The 18,375-nt window shown below is 34.8% G+C and overlaps 8 protein-coding genes across 14 annotated transcripts; 4 read left to right on the top strand and 4 right to left on the bottom strand.

Moving 5' to 3' along the window:
• The first annotated feature begins 44 nt into the window (after positions 1-44).
• LOC143150219 (short transient receptor potential channel 6) lies at positions 45-2,656 on the top strand. The gene is made up of 6 exons (XM_076318334.1): positions 45-118; positions 838-965; positions 1,057-1,205; positions 1,684-1,819; positions 1,886-2,091; positions 2,214-2,656. The coding sequence occupies exons 2-6, from the start codon at positions 933-935 to the stop codon at positions 2,251-2,253; spliced, it is 564 nt and encodes a 187-aa protein (XP_076174449.1). The 5' UTR covers positions 45-118; positions 838-932; the 3' UTR covers positions 2,254-2,656.
• Shu (inactive peptidyl-prolyl cis-trans isomerase shutdown) lies at positions 934-4,678 on the bottom strand. Its single transcript, XM_076318321.1, has 7 exons — positions 4,496-4,678; positions 4,164-4,384; positions 3,827-4,088; positions 3,286-3,746; positions 3,030-3,218; positions 2,839-2,950; positions 934-2,769 (listed from the first exon to the last, which is right to left on the bottom strand). The coding sequence occupies exons 2-7, from the start codon at positions 4,202-4,204 to the stop codon at positions 2,482-2,484; spliced, it is 1,353 nt and encodes a 450-aa protein (XP_076174436.1). The 5' UTR covers positions 4,205-4,384; positions 4,496-4,678; the 3' UTR covers positions 934-2,481.
• Pih1d1 (PIH1 domain containing 1) lies at positions 3,056-6,230 on the top strand. Of its 5 annotated transcripts, none has more exons than XM_076318330.1 (8): positions 3,056-3,141; positions 4,526-4,767; positions 4,834-4,909; positions 4,986-5,165; positions 5,260-5,432; positions 5,503-5,754; positions 5,819-5,971; positions 6,040-6,230. In XM_076318330.1, exons 2-8 carry the CDS (start codon positions 4,705-4,707, stop codon positions 6,091-6,093), a joined length of 951 nt encoding a protein of 316 aa, XP_076174445.1. In that variant the 5' UTR covers positions 3,056-3,141; positions 4,526-4,704; the 3' UTR covers positions 6,094-6,230. The 5 variants fall into 5 exon arrangements, with proteins under 5 accessions (XP_076174445.1, XP_076174444.1, XP_076174446.1 ...); XM_076318329.1 differs by having other exon boundaries at positions 3,057-3,580; XM_076318331.1 differs by having other exon boundaries at positions 3,060-3,106.
• Positions 6,121-8,739, bottom strand: LOC143150214 (sphingosine-1-phosphate phosphatase 2). 3 transcript variants are annotated; one of them, XM_076318323.1, is made up of 5 exons: positions 8,488-8,739; positions 7,712-8,288; positions 7,426-7,627; positions 7,118-7,342; positions 6,121-7,045 (listed from the first exon to the last, which is right to left on the bottom strand). In XM_076318323.1, the coding sequence occupies exons 2-5, from the start codon at positions 8,175-8,177 to the stop codon at positions 6,628-6,630; spliced, it is 1,311 nt and encodes a 436-aa protein (XP_076174438.1). In that variant the 5' UTR covers positions 8,178-8,288; positions 8,488-8,739; the 3' UTR covers positions 6,121-6,627. The 3 variants fall into 3 exon arrangements, with proteins under 3 accessions (XP_076174438.1, XP_076174440.1, XP_076174437.1); XM_076318325.1 differs by having other exon boundaries at positions 8,563-8,739; XM_076318322.1 differs by having other exon boundaries at positions 7,712-8,739.
• A 47-nt stretch (positions 8,740-8,786) lies between these two features.
• On the bottom strand, positions 8,787-12,810 carry LOC143150211 (uncharacterized). Its single transcript, XM_076318319.1, has 4 exons — positions 12,572-12,810; positions 11,674-12,013; positions 11,434-11,592; positions 8,787-11,362 (listed from the first exon to the last, which is right to left on the bottom strand). The coding sequence occupies exons 2-4, from the start codon at positions 11,845-11,847 to the stop codon at positions 9,194-9,196; spliced, it is 2,502 nt and encodes an 833-aa protein (XP_076174434.1). The 5' UTR covers positions 11,848-12,013; positions 12,572-12,810; the 3' UTR covers positions 8,787-9,193.
• LOC143150215 (F-box only protein 22-like) lies at positions 12,014-14,600 on the top strand. Its single transcript, XM_076318326.1, has 5 exons — positions 12,014-12,508; positions 12,729-12,913; positions 13,010-13,346; positions 13,425-13,810; positions 13,897-14,600. The coding sequence occupies exons 1-5, from the start codon at positions 12,333-12,335 to the stop codon at positions 13,965-13,967; spliced, it is 1,155 nt and encodes a 384-aa protein (XP_076174441.1). The 5' UTR covers positions 12,014-12,332; the 3' UTR covers positions 13,968-14,600.
• A 90-nt stretch (positions 14,601-14,690) lies between these two features.
• Positions 14,691-16,219, top strand: LOC143150216 (pancreatic triacylglycerol lipase). The gene is made up of 5 exons (XM_076318327.1): positions 14,691-14,936; positions 15,017-15,165; positions 15,245-15,421; positions 15,503-15,778; positions 15,856-16,219. The coding sequence occupies exons 1-5, from the start codon at positions 14,701-14,703 to the stop codon at positions 16,092-16,094; spliced, it is 1,077 nt and encodes a 358-aa protein (XP_076174442.1). The 5' UTR covers positions 14,691-14,700; the 3' UTR covers positions 16,095-16,219.
• An 11-nt stretch (positions 16,220-16,230) lies between these two features.
• Alc (5'-AMP-activated protein kinase subunit beta-1) lies at positions 16,231-17,884 on the bottom strand. The gene is made up of 5 exons (XM_076318333.1): positions 17,676-17,884; positions 17,322-17,526; positions 16,957-17,235; positions 16,645-16,875; positions 16,231-16,572 (listed from the first exon to the last, which is right to left on the bottom strand). Exons 2-5 carry the CDS (start codon positions 17,508-17,510, stop codon positions 16,426-16,428), a joined length of 846 nt encoding a protein of 281 aa, XP_076174448.1. The 5' UTR covers positions 17,511-17,526; positions 17,676-17,884; the 3' UTR covers positions 16,231-16,425.
• Between the last annotated feature and the right edge of the window lie 491 nt (positions 17,885-18,375).

The raw sequence follows: 18,375 nt of genomic DNA, 5'->3' as shown, positions 1-18,375 counted from the left end.
ACCCTCTCATCCTTTCACGCGCCACGATTTGTAACACGATTATCGTTTCAGCCATGCTTTAGACAGGAAATACCGAGGAAGCGACCCTCTGCGTAAGAACCCGACGATACAATCGACGGTTAGTCTCTGTGTGCACCGTGTCACTCGTGTTGTCTGCTATTTAAATGTTTCACCGATAAACCGACGAATCGAGAACCCGATTCCTCGATCTTACAACGAAGCGACGGATTCAAACCGTACCGCATGTGTGCATGCTTTGCTGGCCCGATCATCACGACGCTTGCTACTCAACGAAATCGAACGTGTATTCGTACGATTCAATTGTAGCGTGAAATCGGTGCATCGACCGTCCGCCGATCGATCAGCTTCCTATCGATCAGAACACGCATTCTGTAACATCGCTCGATCATGATACCTTGAATTTCGATATCATCGATGCCGATTCGACCGTCACGCATACGCTGCTTCGAACGTTCAAAATTCATTAACGATCATTCGCGTCACGACTTCCTCTCCCGATACCACCGATCGTTTTCATTCTCCTTGGTTTTCCTTATCGTTTCGCATTTCATGGTACGCGTATCTCTTTCTTTCGATCGACCCAGAGCCGGAGATTTTCATTTCGTACGGATACGCTTAGAAATGCTAACCGAATCTATCTACGCCCCGATCTGACCCCGCGAGTTTCGTTTAAACGGCTCTGGGTCGACGTTTTCAATTTTTACGATTGGATCGCAACGATCGAAACGTAAATCCACGCGGACACAAGTCACGTGACTGGACTCGATCCAGAAACAAAACGTTTGCCAACTTAGACGCTTGATTACGTTCTTCCAGTGAAAGTGAATCCCATCGATATCACGGAAAATCTTTTCTTCGCTATTTTCGGCCAGAAGGAGACGGAACACTTCGCAATATCGTTAAAACGAAAGATGCAACCAAGCTGGACGATATATTTCTTTAAGGTCAGATCAACGTACACTGGTAGCGCTCGATCTAGCACCGTTCACAGCTCAACGATTCGCGATCAATGATCTCCTGGTAATGTTCCGGCAGGTATCTTTCTCTCTGTATATGTTGGTTAGCGTCATAGTACTGATCAATCTATTGATCGCGATGATGTCCGACACGTACCAAAATATTCAGTCCCAGAGCGACATCGAATGGAAGTACGGACTCAGCAAACTCATTCGCAAAATGCAAAAGTAAGTCAAGTGCCGCGAAGAGTGCTCGTACAGTGGAGTCTTGATAATCCGTGTACCGTTTAATTCGAATTTCGTTTCAACCGATGTCCTCTTAGTTCGAGATTCTATTTCGAAGACTATCTTCGTATTTACGATGTATTTCGTTGCCCGATGTTGGTCGGTATCTCTAAAGCGAAAATACTAATCGTTAAAAAGACTTCGCGGAATCGATACCGTAACAAATCTCGAGGCTAAATTACGGTCGAGTCGATAAAGTACCGATAGGCGAATAGAAACTAATTTCAAATACAAGTGTTTACGCCGAACCTCCTTCGAACCTTACTTCGGTCCTGTTTACTTCGGATTACCAAGACTCCGTTGTATCGTCGCCACGTACCGGTATTGCTGTTCAAAGATAAAGACAGGAAAGTTTTTTACAACTCGTACAACGCAACGATCTACAGTAAGTAACAAAGATCGGCACACCTGCCTTTTCAAGAACACGAACTGCTCCTTCGCCTCTGAACCTCGTTACTTCCTGGATCGCGTACCTCGTAAAACCGTGCAAAAATCGAAGAAGCGGGGAAAGTAAAACGGGAGTGATGCGTCTATTTACCGGACATTCGTTTCTTCAGGTACGTAGAATATCGAAATTCAATTCATCCTAAAGTATCGATTAATATTATTTTCTTTTCGCTTAGGATAATGGAATATCACCGCAACAACGCGACGCCAGTAATTTTCCATTACTTCGACCAAATCCCTTGGAAAGTCAATTATCTTTAAAAGGTTCGATGAAAATTGAAAACATCGTCGATTGGAATATCGTGAGACGAAAGTACAGAGTACGATTTGGAACTGACATCGAAAAGCCTCTTCCAGAAAATTCATCTATGGAAATCTCGATGTAAACCTTTAAATAATTTTATATACACTTTTACCGATATTTATAAATCCTACACTCGCGATTATTTCGTCGCTATTAAGAACTCTTTATACATTCTATTTGATATCCCTTTTATCTTGTAGCTGTAATGATAAATTTCGAGTCCAAAAAAAAAAGAAATAATTATGTATAGCTTAAATTTCTTCCGCTTTTTTTAATTCTCCGATCTAATAAAAAATATGAAACTCGTGCTAAGCTTCCTATGATCCTTCGAGTGTAAAAATAAGACAAAAACGAAGAAAATTTTCGCAAAATGTAACACTTTTTCTTCCAAAAATATAAAAGTATATACAGTATTCCTATTTAATTCATTGTGTACTTAATACTTAACTTTGGATCAACGTAGCAACGTTAGTAATTAAATTTGTTAAGATACGTTATTTCTCTGCCGTATCTTTGGTGTGTAGTAACTATGAGACCAAATGCAGCGGCTTGTTCGCGTATACATGCATCTTCCTGCGGTGTTAATGCTTCGGGAAGTGGTTGCCTTAACAGCTGGTTATCTTGAGCGAAATTTTCGCACATCTTACGCACAGCTTTCTGAAAAACTGTTTCCTTTTTTTCTTTTTGCTCGTTTCCCAGACAATTTGTCCAAAGTTGCTTCTCTACTTCCAAGTACTTTCTTTGCTTTTCATTCACCTAAAATTAACAAGGGAGATGAAACGTTTTCGTAATTACGGCCTATTCTGTAATTTAATTTTTATTTACCAGTTTCATTTCCTTAACAGTTGCTTCGTTTTTAGGCTCTAGTTTATAAGCAATTTGCAATTTTTCCATCGCTTTATCGTACTCTCCCATTTTCAATAACGCTCGACCGTAACTGTACCATAAAGCATAAAGTATTCTTACATCTATATAGTTACTCTTTGGTACGGTAAAAATAAATTAGCAAATCATACTTGAAATAAGTTTTAGCAGATGGCGTTAGTACTCTACTGCACGCGCTACAAGCACGACGTGGCATATTTTCCAAATTGTAACAAACTGCAAGATTCGTATAGCCTTTTGAAAGTAGATTCTTCATTTCGTTTTCTTCCTCTTGATTCTTTAATTCTGCCTGTTCTAACCATTGAATTGCTTTACCATACCTAACGTACATTGCCAGAGTTATAATATTAATTTTGTACAATTGCATTAAGCTCTAAAATTACTTACTCTCGTATCGCTTGTTTGATTTTGTGCATCTTGAAGTTAAACTTGGCGGTATTAAACTTAGCTTGAACCCCTTTAACGGTATTTGCAAATATTTTTCTCTCTTCGATAGACAAATTTTCGACAACATTGATAGACTCATTGTCCACAAAATCGATTAGATGTACTATAAACAAAATTTCTGCATTTGGAGGGATGCGCGGAGCACAACCATATTTTCCATATGCCAAATCAGGATGTATAATGAATACAGCTATTTCATATTTTTGCATAGATAATATAGCAATCTCTAAACCAGGTATTAACATGCCCTGACCAAGATAAAATGTTTCTGATCTTCCTCGAATAAAACTAGAATCAAACGGTTCGTCCATGTACTCGAAATATCCCACGTATTTTATACTAACTTTCCCATTGGAAGGTATAGTCGGTCCAACACCTTTCTGTTTCACAAGCTTCATAATCTATAAATAATATAAAAAGGAAATACATTATTTCACGAAAAATATAAAACATACAGAAATTTATAAAACATAGATTTTACTTTTGTATTTCCAAGAATATCTGTCATTTTCGACTTTAATTTTTCAAAGCTTATGTTACAGAGCACAGTAAAGTTGTCCTCTATATTACTGTTATTGTTTGTGTTGTCGTCGTCGTTATCGTCTTCAACATTGTTCATATTTAACAGATTTAATACTTCTTTGTTTGTTAATGGTACGGCGGATGAGTAAGAAAATTCTTCCTCGTCCATATCTTGATATTCGCCAATTTCAAAAATAAGCCCATCTTGCTGTGTTATATCACTAAAATGAATAGTTCAATACACGTCCTGTCTTCGGGTACATAACATATTACAAAATTTATTTAATTTCATATACCTAAGAGTAAATCCATCCAATGCGTTCATGCACTTTGCCATTTTAATAAAATTGAACTCTATACGATAATTTGTGCCAAAAAATTTGCAAGTACTGCAAAAACTTTCGTTTCTGTACTAAATGTTACAGATGTAGTTTCATAATATAAAATTTTCAAATTTCGACAAGAAGCAAAACATGCACATCACCTTCGGTATTTAACCTACATGTGCATTTTGTCCCTACATCGCAAATGAAATCATATTATTTTGAGAATAAATTCTGATTCATAATACATTAAAATACAACAATATATATTTAATATATAACGAACTAGTTATTGAATTTTTAACCTGTTCTGATGTTTAAATAATACTGTCTAGCGTCTCAACATCAACATTAGTCGTACGACCACTGTAAATAAACTTGTTGTGAAGGAAAAAAGGATACATTTAACGTGTCATATTGTCTTCAAACAGAACGAATTAATGAACCTCTGTGTACGTTGTTAATAATAGAATTAGACAGAAAAAGAAACGTATAATTGCAAAACTTTTAAATTATGAATAATAGAACATTTCTTGATATCGATGATGCGATATTAACGAAAAATTTAATACTACCTGTAAGTAAATATAATCATGTAAATATTATGGTGAAATTAATATTTACATAGTTTTAATTTTTCTAGGAAAATGCGCAACAAATTGATGATTTACCCAAACAATCTAATTTAAAACCTTTCTTTATCATCCGACCTAACCCAGGTATATATTTCAATATCCCAGAGTAACAATATTTACTTGCATTGTATAGGTAATTTCTGCTTATGTCATATTCTAGGTATATGCGTGAAAACAAAAACTGACAATGGAGAGAAAGTTTTTTTAAACATTTGTACATCGGATAAAGTACCAGAACCTGCAGTTTTATCCGATGCAGAACTTCTTAAGGTATTATCGGATGAATCACAGTTTCTAATACCTGTTAGTATTGGTACTGAAAGATTTGAATCTGATAAAGGTACATAAATCTTGGACATACATTTAATAAAGAATAATATTTGATAATATACAAGTAATACTTAACAATATTACTTTAATATTTAATATCATAGGTGGATCTCCTTGTTTAACGTACGATATTGCAATTAATACAAAATATTTTGATAAATGTCAAAAAAAGGAGAATTTTAAAATGTTTACAATACTAGTTATAATCAATGCTGTATCAGATAAGTTTAAGAAGCATTTAAATTCAGAGGACTTTGTGATTCTTAAGTATCGTAAGGTAAAATTGTTTTCTAATTATATAATAACCAAGTATAATCGGTACCAGATTTTTGTTGCGTTAATTATAGGTCATGGGAGAACTACAAAACCACAGAATTGAAAATCGTGAACCACGAACTAATTTGCACATTAAAAAACCACTTATTGAAGAAATCAAATCTCCTACAAGAAATATTTGTAGAGAAGAAACTGAAATTAATCAATTAGAAAATGCTTCTTTTGAATCTACTGACACTTCAAAATTGAATTATTTATTACTGAAACAACCTTCAACCGGACCAGCAACACGTTTAATTGGTTTATTTCAAATGACTAAAGGGGTAAGACATAATTTTATTTACAACAAATGATGAAGAAAACTATGGACTATTACATTTTGTACAGACTACTGGTAAAGATGTGGACGTACTTCTGGATGAAAATCGTGTTGTAATTACTGTTGACAATACTAGCCTCGCATATGACCTTACAGTTCCATATATCATAAATATAGCATGTGTAAAATGTCTTCTAGATGTAGATCTCAGGGTAAGACAGGTATCTGTTTATTGTAAAGTTTATTTTGTTATGGACATATTTCACATTATTATTCGTAATTTTTGTAGGTATTAAGATTAGATATGCCTGTGCAAAGTGATTCAAACAATGTTCAAAGTTAATGGATAGTAAATATAAACGGGTTAATTTTATTAATTGTTTTATTATAACAAAAATCTGTTTCGCGTGTAATGTTAACAAATATGGAACATTGTAACATTAATCATTACATTTCAAAAGATATAAAATGTAAAAAGCAGTATTGTCTATTTCAATTTACTTGTTTTTTCGGTAAAAATAGCCCTTTAATGTGCGTGAATAGCATAACTAGTATTAAGTTTATAAAGTTACATGAAAACCTGTATGTGAACAACACATGTATGGATTGAATATCTGTAACAACTGTGAAAAATATAACTTATACTTTTTGGTATAAGGGATTTCAAACAAATACCTTATCAAAACAATTTACAGGATAACATGTAACTATTTTATGTACATAAAAACAATATCACAAACACTGGTATTGGAATGTAGCAATATACGTGGAGATTACATTAATTACATTTTATGGCACACTGCATCAATAGAAGTGCAGGTATAAACTCAGGAAGTTTAATATGCCATTATTTTTGTAATTGAGAGTCACAATCATTTTATATCTCTGTATAAAATGTAGGTCTACCAATTCCAATCATAGCAAAAACATTTGGCAAAAAATACACTGTATTTACACCTATCATGAAACAAGTTACATACTTGTGGACTAGATCGACAAAAACCTTATTTTTATTTTCTGAATAATTTCTACTTCTCATAAGATCCTTGGAATTAATTTTTAATATGGCACATATTGTTCCATAACTAAGAGATTTGCAAATAGTTCTTGTCGCAAGAATGCTGCAAAATCCAAGTACTGTTCTAAGTATCATGCAACCAAACATTAGATAAGAAGGCCAAACAATGCGATATGGTGGCTGCTTTGCTGGAGCCAACATGGCTCCGGTACTGTAATTAAGCCATGCTCCTACATGAACTCCAGTAGTAACAGACACCACCATACTAGTGTCACCTCTATAATGAAAAAGTCATTATGTGCAATCACCGTAATGTGTCCATAGAATATAATATAATTCCATTTATTACCTCGTTGGTGTCCATTTTTTACTGCAGGGATAATAAACTATAACGCATATACTAATGGCGATTAAAGTTGCTAAAGCCCAAACATTACAAATGATATAATCATTAATCATGTCCACTAAAGGTACTAGTGGAATCATTAATACAATGGCTAGTATTAAGCCGGCTAAAATGTCTAACACTGTGTGCATGCCCAAATAGAGCCTGCTCATACACACAAGTGTACACCTTTCAAACAGATAAAGATAGCTGTACTTCCAGTCCCTTATTAACTTCATAAACCTGCTGTTAAGGCATAATGTATCACTTACCAAAGAAAAGCAATTGTCCAACCAATAGAAAGAGAGTAAATATATCTATTCATTGTAAATAATACTACACTGAATGGAATTGATATGCCAATCATAGCATGGGTAGATGGCATTCCATATTCTTCTGACCATTTTGCTTGCAATCGAACTGCTGGTGGACACAAAGGTCGTGGCCAACGAATAATATCTTTTAACATTTGACCTACATATATATAATTTTATAATGCAACAATAGTGAATGTACATTGAAATTAAACATATCAAGTTCTATTAAATAATAACTTACCTGTAGTCATAATAATAGACCATACTAAAACAATTCGTCTACCCACAGCTCCATCAATATTCCAAAACCAAAAAGGTATAAACGTAGAATAAAATATTTCATCTCCTAATTCTGTTCCAAATAGAAACAGATAATACCAAAAATAATTTGATATGGTGTAATTCAAATTTTCAGCAACCAAAGATAATTGTTTTCGCTTATCGTTCAATGTGTAGGTACTCGGTAAATTGATGGATTTTCTCTCAGTCGGAACATGACCATTTTCTTTTGGTTGTCCACAATTCGGCGGAAAATTATGCAGGTCATGTTCAAGTTTTCGAGAAGCAATTTCGTGTATCTCGTTACTTGAATCTTCCTCATAATGTTCTTTCAAATTTTTTCTATAATGTATGTTAACACCGAAAGCTTTTTGAATCTTTGCAACCAAAGACGCATCTTTTAAATGTTCCACAATTTCTAACCACATGTCTTTTACATGTAACGCACGATTTTCATCGCACAAGTAACATTTTATTTAAACAATTAGACGGAACATTATCGGACAAATAAAAGCGGCGACGACGCATTCATGGAACTTCTACATTCGCACAAAACAGGCAATGAAATATATATATAAATCTAATACAAATATAGCGCGTAAATGGAACTTAATCTATCGAATACTCATCGTTCCCATCAACGAAGTAAAACCACTTGCAAATAAAGATAATCTCTAAAGAATTTTATTTGCAGTATGTATAAAGTTTTAGAAAAATGACTGAAAGTGTGATACTTGCGTAACTTGTATATGTATGTTTAAACGAAAGTGAAATTAAAAGTTTTGTCACACATCTTAAAAAAAAGAACTTCACCAGTTTCACAACACTTCATTGCACTTGTACAGATCACGAACGTTTACATTACAAACACTATGTACTTGGACAATCTGTGCTGTGTTCAATATGAAACACGGCGAGGATATCTCGTCTGTGACGAACTGACCACTTCACTTTATAGTCGATTTACGTATCGACAAATAGTTAGGTCGATATCTCATAGATGGCGATCTATTAACATTCTTAACTTCTGTTGACCAAAAAGAATAAAGTAAAAATTTATACAATTCTAAATTAATAAATAATGCCTAATAAAAAAAAAAGGGGGGGGAGGGATAGATTTTTGTTATTTTATTTTATAGACTATCCTTGCTCCTTTATACAACGATAATATTCGACGCTACCTCGTACGAATATTATTCGCACTATGTTGTACAAATTAAAGCAAAATAGACCCATTATTCTCCCACGTCCTATAATGTATAAAATACAATATACAGCGCGTAATACTTGTTAAAAATGCAGTAATAAACGTTTCGCGCATTCGCTACACTTGTTTTCTTAAAATGCGAAATACAGTTTATTCGCTAGCCGAAACACATTCGCAAACTGAAAATTTATCACAGAAACATTGTAACTCGAGCGTCGATTATTGGTTTAAATCGTTCTACGATTGAAACATATGTCCGATGAAAGCGAAGTCCTTGACGGTCAAAGAAACATCAGAAGTATCGGAATTTGGATGAACATGTAGATCTGGAGTACCAACAGGACTTACGCTATCAATACTTGGGGAACTCATTCTCTGGATGTCGTCAACGTACGTTTTGGTATTTTGAATATTCAACGGAACGATAATTTCGTTTAGATGGGCTTGAGGTAAAATCGTGATAATGGGTGTTACGCTTGGCGAAGGTGTCTCAGATTGACAATAGTTTTGAGCATTCTGATACTGAGCTTTACATTTTTTTTCGTGCACAAATAAACTACCGTTATGACTATACGCCGTGCCGCATATCTTGCAAGCATATGGTTTTTCACCAGTATGCGTGAATCTGTGCTCTTTCAAATACTTTAGTCTTCTAAATGATTTTCCACATGTTTTACAATGATAATTGGCTTCCCCAGTATGTGTTGTAATGTGTGCTTTTAGAGTACACGACTTGGCAAAAGCAGCACTGCAAAAATGACAAACGAACGGTCTGTCGCCAGTATGCGTCCTTTCGTGATTGATGCAATTCGAATTCGATGTAAATCCTCTTCCACAGTACTTGCAAACGTGAGGTTTATAGCCAGTGTGCGTTCTCATATGAAACATAAGACCTGTATTTTGTCTAAACGTTTTACTACATATATGACACAAAAATCGTTTGAAATTTGCGTCTTCCTGCTCCTTGGCACGTTCATGAATCCTTACGTGCCTCTGCAATTTGACTTCTTTCTCAAAAGATTTATTACATTCATCGCATCGATACGGTTTCAATAGGTCGTTCGATTTCTGCTGATCTTTATCCTTTATATCGCAGTTACATATTTCTCCGCAATTTCCACAGCTTTCTTCTTGTGAATTGTGGGTATTTAGTTGATGCTTTAAAAGAGATCTTTTAGTATCATATGATTTTCCACAAATTTTACAAGGAAAGCCCTTCTCTTCATTATCCGAGTCAAGCTCTTCCTTTATCCAGCTATTTATTAATTTAATAGCCGACTTATCATCGGATGGTTTCTGCGTTTCCAAAGACGCTTTATCTTCGTTGTGTCCATAGCGAGTTTTATGACTTTCTAATCTATCTTGACGGAAAAACTTCATATTGCACACGTTACAAACGAATTTTTTTTCGACATGAATAAGCAAATGTTCTTGAAGTGATTCATTAGTCAAGTAGCATTTACTGCAATGTTTACATCGATGAAACGTTGTATCATGGAGAGTATCGAATTGTTTGTCAATACCAACATCTGTATTTGTTAAATGAGAGTTAGAACTTTTCAGTTCAGACTCAAATGTACACTTCTTAAGCATGTCTGATGCATTATTTTCATTATTTACACATTCTTTTCTTTTGCTGTTAATACCAATTTCAGCAACCCTTTCCTTTAGTTCACTGTTATTTTCTAATTTTCTTCTGTCCCTAATTTCTTTTAGAATAGAGAGAACTTCTTTTGGATTTGCTCTTTTATGAACATTTAAATGTCGTACCATAGTGTCGGTTTTTTTAAAGTTCTTATTACATATTCTACATAGTACTGGTTTAAGTTTTTCTTTAACCTTGTGCAATTTGTTATGTTTTACCAATTCATCAAGTTGAACAAATTGTTTATTGCATACGTCGCACATAAATTGTTTCTCCTTATGAGTTGCTATGTGTTTGTCCAGAGATTTCTTGCTAGAGTAACATCTTGTACATTTTGGGCAAGTATAAGAATTTTGAGAATCTATATTCTCATTTGTAGAAAGATCATTTTCTACAATATCCCGCTTAATGTTTGTATTCTTTTTAATGTACTGCCTCTGTCTTTCTTTATGATTCTTTAAGTTCTCCATGGAGGTCACTCTTTTGAACATTGTTGTTCTTCTTGTTCGATACACCTCCTTTCCTGTAATACTTTTTTCATACCCTGTTTGTTTACATTTAGTAAAGGTGAAATTTGGATGATTATTAAGTTCATTGCATTCTACACTATTAGATTCAGTAATTGCTGTAAGTTCTTCTAGTTCTGCATCAGGATTAGAGTTTACAATTGTAGAGACATCACGATCTAATACAGAAGCTGCATTTGTTTCCACTTTGATAAAATCAGAGGTAAAGGTATATTCGGTCTGACAACATTGATCCTAATAAAAAGAAAGAAATTGATAACAATTTTGTAAATTTAATTATTTTTCATGTGTGCACAAATATTTACTTTGGTGGTTTTAAATTTATTTGAATTGCATTGTTTTCCATATACTTCTCTTAATCGGATATCCGATTGATGACATTGTTTTCTCAATTCATGAGCATTATTGACTTTGATTATACATTCCATACAAATAGTAGTAGGTAAACCATCGTTCTCCATTATCTAACCATAGAAAACCTTTATTAGTAAATAGAAAAACAGACGAATGCTAGTAAAAGGGACAGGTTTAAATACTAAACTGACCTCTACACCGCTGCACAAACGGAATTTCTCAGCCAAATCAAGGGTGTCTGTACTATCCGAATCGTTCCATTTAGCTCCAAGAATATTTTGGTTATTTTGATTTGTTGCAAGACAAACGCGGCAAAGATTGCCAGTACTCTCAGGAAAAACTGTCATTTCAGTTTCGGTCTCCATTAGGTCCAGGCGAAAATAATCGTTCAACCAAAAGGATATTTACATTCGAATTCTCCACGATCGTCAACGCGATATCATCATTTGGGTACACTGCAGCAGCGTTCCCCATTACACGCACCTTATTTCTTTTTTCCGCGAAAGGCCATTAGTGTCTCTGGTAACGTTTCTATGTAAATGTAACGACTCGTCGTAAGACTCTACGATTTCTAGAGAGAGATTAGTTTTCCAGGACAATGATCTTTCATTGTCATTATTATTATCGTTAACCGTAGGGTAGTCACAATTAAAACTTAACCGTGACAGAAAAACAAAATAAGAGAAAATGAAATACTCATAGACACGGTGGTGATCTGTTTATTATGTTTGTCGTGACACAAGCAGACACAACGCGACGCCAAGCAAGAACCAGTGATTCAAGTCAGTCTATGTAATAAATATTGTGTATAAATTGTCGTGAATATTGTCAAATTTGAACGTTCGCGTAAATGGAGGATTTGCCGCAAAAGAAGATTCGGGAAAATGTCACCGACGAATTAGGTACCGAGGAGATCGCGAAAATTAGTGAGAAATGCTTGAATCAGAATTTAACCTATGACGTTTTGAGAATTATATTTAAATATTTGAATGGAATGGAATTGTCGAACGCCTCAATGGTTTGTAGGTGCGAACCCAATAAACCATTTTTATTCTGTTTCTCTGTATCTTAAGTGATGTATAAACTTACTTTCCATTATAACCCTGGGAAAGGTCTACTTCTACGAGACGAAGAATTCCTTTGCATTGCTCTAATTGTCTGTCTTTCGTATCTATTATGGAATTTTTTGGCCTATTTTTGTTGAGGCTTTGTAAAATGCACTAGAACGTAACGCTTTATATTACAGATCCTGGTTAGAAGCGGCAAATAGTGAAAAACAAACTAGAGGTCCTGCCTATTTGGTAGAATGCTCCACAACAGGACATAGGGTAGGCATGGAACATGTTAAAATGAAAATTATTAAAAAATTACGGATAAAACCCGTGTTAGGATTATTTTTTACATCCATTTCTATACCATATAACAAACAAGGTATTTATTAGCTTAATTATATTGTAATATTCATTGACATATAATCATCAAATATTAATAATTAATCTCTAATAATAATATTTTGATTTTGTTAAGATTGCCACTGTAAAGTTCTTCCACCAAATTGTGATTCTATAACCTTGGGTACATATGGTATTGTTATCGATAATACAGAAATTGAGGAGAATTTGGAAGAAATCGTATGTGCATTTTTACCTGAAATACCCAATGTAACAATTAAAACATTTACAATTGCGGACAGATTAATGACAAAACGTGATATATCAAAGTCTGTGGCAAAGTACAGTAAAGAAATAAAAAAAGTTTTTAACACACCTGAAAAGAATTCTGGTATATCAAAATGTTTATTACTGTTTAGCAGTTCACAAGGTCGTAATTCAGCACTAAGCATTTCTAACTCCCTAAAACAATGGTAACAAATATCCTAAATTTGATATTAATTACTCATTTAATAATATTAAAATATACATCTTTGCATTTGTAAATTTAGTTATGCAGCAGATGAACTTTCTGTATGGGGAGGCGTGGCTAATGATTTATTAGTATGTAATAGAAAAGATAATAAAAACAACCATTGCGGAAAATTTCCAATTTGTGTCAGCGTTGCTCTGATTGGGTCTGTAAACACCTGGTCTATAGTTGTCGATGAAAGTTATAATACTAAGGAACGAATCGAACAACGATTGAAATCGTTTAAGAATCGTATCTGTTTAAAAAAACATTCCATGGGATTTATGTTTGCGTGCTGTGCACGTGGAGAACGTATGTTTCACGTATGCAACATTGAGTCGTCTATTTTCAAAAAATTATTCCCCGAAGTACCATTAGTAGGGTGTTTTGGTGATGGAGAATTTGGAGAAAATACTTTACCAAATGGTGGGTAAACCCAAGAATACTTCACGTTCAATGTGAGCTAAAAACTACATTCACAATGATGCAATACATGTTATATATTTTTGCAGAATCATCGAATAAAAAACTAGATTGGTACAACGAGAGGACCACTGTCTTTTTGATAATCACATACGGTTGAAGTTCACAAAGTTGATTTTAATTTCTATACTATTACGATTGCACAGGGGGACATTAAACTAATATCATTGGATTGAAATGTACGCGGTGTATGTACATTAGATTGATAGAAAGAATAAGCAGTTTTGACTTGTATCGACAAAAAGTGTGTTACTTGACGATGTGTGATAATATATTTTATGTTCATGTAATGGGACTTTCCTTTTTATGCCACCCTCTTGATCTGTTTGCCATATCATTCAAGAAAACAGATTGAGCAACTTCCTAAACTATTATCAGAAAAATTTAACAATAATTATCAGTGCGAGGAACGAGAGCCCCCTTTAATGTCATGTATGCATTACTATTTACTTTTGTGCGATACGAAAATATCCGGTATACACGACAGTTAATTGGGCAAAAACCTGCACCTCCTTGAATACGATTATAATGTTTAAAGCACCGTCGAGGAACCACTTGACAGTATTTCCGCACGTACGATACGGTGTTAAAGATAAACTAAAAGAAACTGGGCCATGTGAGGGTCCGTTAACGACCATTATGATATTGTCAGAGTTTATAAGAAGGTTTCACCCTGAGGCTTTCGCAATCCGATCAGGACAAGCGATAGGAACGTGAACGTTTCCGTACTAAAATTTTCACTCACGCGACCAAATTCCTTTGTAATTACTTTAGTGTCATTTCTAAAATCTGTAACGTGTGTACGTACATCTGTAATCCTTACGATTAGAAAAATGATTGTAAGAAATAAATCGGTACAATCCGCTGCACTGCTTTTTACTTTTTGCAATATTACAATTTGCCAAGCGTGGAATAGTGGTTTAAAAGAAAAGTACGATGGATACGGAGAAGACTGGATTTTTATGCCCGATGGAAACGATCAACCACAAGTTGCGGTACTGAAACACGCGGAAACCGACGCACGAGGCATTTTTGACGAATCGCAAGTCTCTTATATTCTGTATACCCGGTAGTTAATTACTTTACAATATATTTGCTTGAATATATACTGGACCATTATTTTTTAAATGTAATACAATGCATTTGAAGGTCTACACCGGAAAATGGTACTCAATTATATACAAACGATACTACAGGACTTTCCGAATCCAGTTTCAATCCATCCAGACAGACAAAATTTATAACACACGGATGGAAATCGAGCGCAATGAGCGGTGGTCTCATCAACATGAAAGAAGGTATTTAGATATCAAGAAATTGTATAAGTACTATCTTCATAGGAATGGACTTATTTCAAAACCTGCTCTAACTCCACAGCGTATTTAAATTTTGATGACTGCAATGTCGTTATGGTTGACTGGCAACCTTTGGCTGCAAGCACGTTTTACCTTGGCCCAATGCGAAACACTGAAAGAGTAGGAAAAACAGCTGCTGAATTTATCGAATTTTTAGTCACGGAAACGGGCCTACAAACTGAGAACATTCACTTTCTCGGTACGTATTCTTATATATTATTATATCTATGTACTATTGTTTTGTACTTGCTAACCACATAACAATTGTTATACAATTAAGGACATTCTCTTGGAGCACACGTAGCTGGAAATGTGGGAAGTTCACTGACTTCTGGTCGCTTAGGAAGGATAACCGGCTTAGATCCTGCTCTGCCGGGATTTCACTTACTCACAACGGATAAGACTCGACTAGATTCTACAGATGCATTGTTTGTTGATATTATTCATTCATGCGGCGGTGTGTTAGGGTTTTTACAACCTTTGGGTAGCGCTGACTTCTACCCGAACGCTGGAACCGCTGTTCAACCTGGTTGCTGTTGTATTCCGGAAGTAGTAGGTAAAGTGCATTCTTATAGTTTATACAGTTTACCTTTAACTACGTCTTACGTTGTTCCACTGTTTCCTTCTTTTCAGAGGCATGTAGTCACGGAAGATCGTACGTGTACTTTACGGAAAGTATCGCCTCCAGAGCGGGATTTGTAGCAAGGAAATGCAATACTTGGGATCAATTTATGGGTGGCAATTGTAATCATTCCGATACTGCATTTATGGGAGAACACGTTGATAAAACGGCTTCTGGAACATATTTTCTCAGGACAAGATCAGAATCGCCGTACGCTTACCAAGAGGAGATAACCGATAACACAGTTTAAATTAAGCATTCAATGTGCCAAGTTTTAAAAAGAGTTCTATCAGACTATCTTCGTTGAATAAATCACGGAAGAATTTTGTCATTGAACAAAATAAAATTTGTTTACAATAAAAATGAGTCATATTATTTGGAAGATGTCTAATGTAAAATATTTTACTTTAATAAATAATAATTACATTATGTTACATTTCAGACACAACAAACTATTCATACACTGCCAGTTTTCAAATATTTTTCTTCTTTAAAAGTTGATATTCTTACCTTACCTACAAAATATGTATTGGTTCGATGTAACTAATAATCGCCGACAACATCGGGAATGATTCAGAGGCTTAAATTGGTTTGTACAGTAAAGTCGTAACGTATTTTTTTCGATAACGATGCGTTGCCGACAACACCATTACGCTGTCTTTGATACTTAGGGCGTATAAATGATTTAACATAACATGATTTGGTTCTGGTAGAAGCGTTGGTTCACACTGTAATTACGATGTTACTTAATTTTGTGCCTAATAAAGCTTTTTGTATATGTTTGCTACATAACTACTTACAGATAAAGGAGTGTCTTTATTTAGAATGACTTGTAAGAGATGTGGTGGCAATATTGGTGGTCCGGCTACTTTTTCCCATGGTTTGTGGGGAGGCATATCTTGACCATACTCTTTTTGAGCACTACTAATAATACCCTCGCTGTCTTTAGCAAGTGCTTGAAAAACTTCAAAATCAGATTTCCTTACAGACACTAAATTATTTTTGGAACCCATACCGTTATCAACAATTTTCTGCAAAACAATTATTTGAAAGGATACATGAAAATAATTTCAGATTTTCATAATGTTAGAATAAATAAAACATTTTTTTACTATATCTGGGTCGTGTCTCCATTCACCGTCAACAAAGAATTTGTATTGATGTTCCCCCTCGGGTAAATCAATAATTGTTACAAAATCACCATGACTCTTAACCATTGGCAAAGTTTTCCATCCCGTAAAAGTTCCACTAATATAAACCTGTTTACCACCCCCTTCCCACTTAAAGACTGTTGGCAATACTTTGCTATCAGTTACTTTTGTTCCTTCGGATACAGTATTGGAACGTGGACGTTGAGAACTAAAGTCGTCTCTGTCATTGTGACCAGCAGTCTATAAATAAAAGAAATAACAAGGTTTTGAAAAATGGATACTACGTGCTTAATAATTTCTTTACTGTAATGCTATATTCGGTGAACCTTGGCATAAAACGGATCTTCCTCCTCGTGAGACGATTGGAAAACCAACTTCTGACTTGGCTTTTTATCAAAAACAAAAGCTTGGCCTTCTTTTCCAGGCGACGGGGGTGGATGTTCTTTGGTTTGACGATGTTCTCTGGTGCTGCTGTGATGATGACCAATCGGTTGATTACTCCCAGCGTTACCCATTGTCAGGCCGTGATCACTACCATAACGAAAATAGAAGAGCCCGATAAAAATATTTACCGTTCGGTGTACGAGTCATTGAAACAATATACTGCAAAGTGCTTCTATATCCCCACCCTTTGTTTTGTTTACAGGCACTTAAAAGTTGAAAGAAATTTCTTTTCTCACCTAGTTGAAACGACGACCAAGCTTTAAGCTACTATTGTCGTTGACTGTTTCGTTCTCATTGGCGTTTCCTAATTTCAACATACGTTGTTTCCGAGTTACAAATCAAACACAACGAGAAATTAAAATGATAAAGAACTGCAAGACAATTACGTTTCTATCAGAATTCAACTAAAAATGGCCGATTCGTTCGTTCGGAATCTACTTATCGGCCAAGCCGTTTGGAAACTGACCATCGATTATGACGTAACTACCGTGCAGATGAAATATATAATAGACGTTGTAGGCAATGCTTTTTTCGTGTCAAACAAACCGGGGACTTACGTGCTGCCTTACCATTTTCGTGTCATTTTCAACATTATCGATTCGGATTGAAATAAAAATTATTAGGTATAGGAATTAAAACTAAACACGATGAGAATTGATTATTTTACAAAATTAATAAGTTCGATAGAACCACAAATGATATGCAGGGATTAATTTTCTATATTTACTATCTTTACCGACATCGATGATTCAGTCGAATATAGTTCCTAATATTATCACTCTTAGACGAAGAGGTCGTTTCAACCAGAAAAACTTTCATAACAAAATTTCTCACGAATTAAACAGGAATGAATGTGCAATTGTGCATATGAACTTTGCCTGCGTACATATTAATTACATTATCCGACACGATTACCTTCCAATAACCAGTGATCCT

This window comes from Ptiloglossa arizonensis, chromosome 8, assembly GCF_051014685.1.
Source record: "Ptiloglossa arizonensis isolate GNS036 chromosome 8, iyPtiAriz1_principal, whole genome shotgun sequence".
In the NCBI taxonomy this organism is placed as follows: Eukaryota; Metazoa; Arthropoda; class Insecta; order Hymenoptera; family Colletidae; genus Ptiloglossa; species Ptiloglossa arizonensis.
Note: the sequence above shows the minus strand (reverse complement) of the source record. Positions and strands in the feature narration are given on the sequence as shown.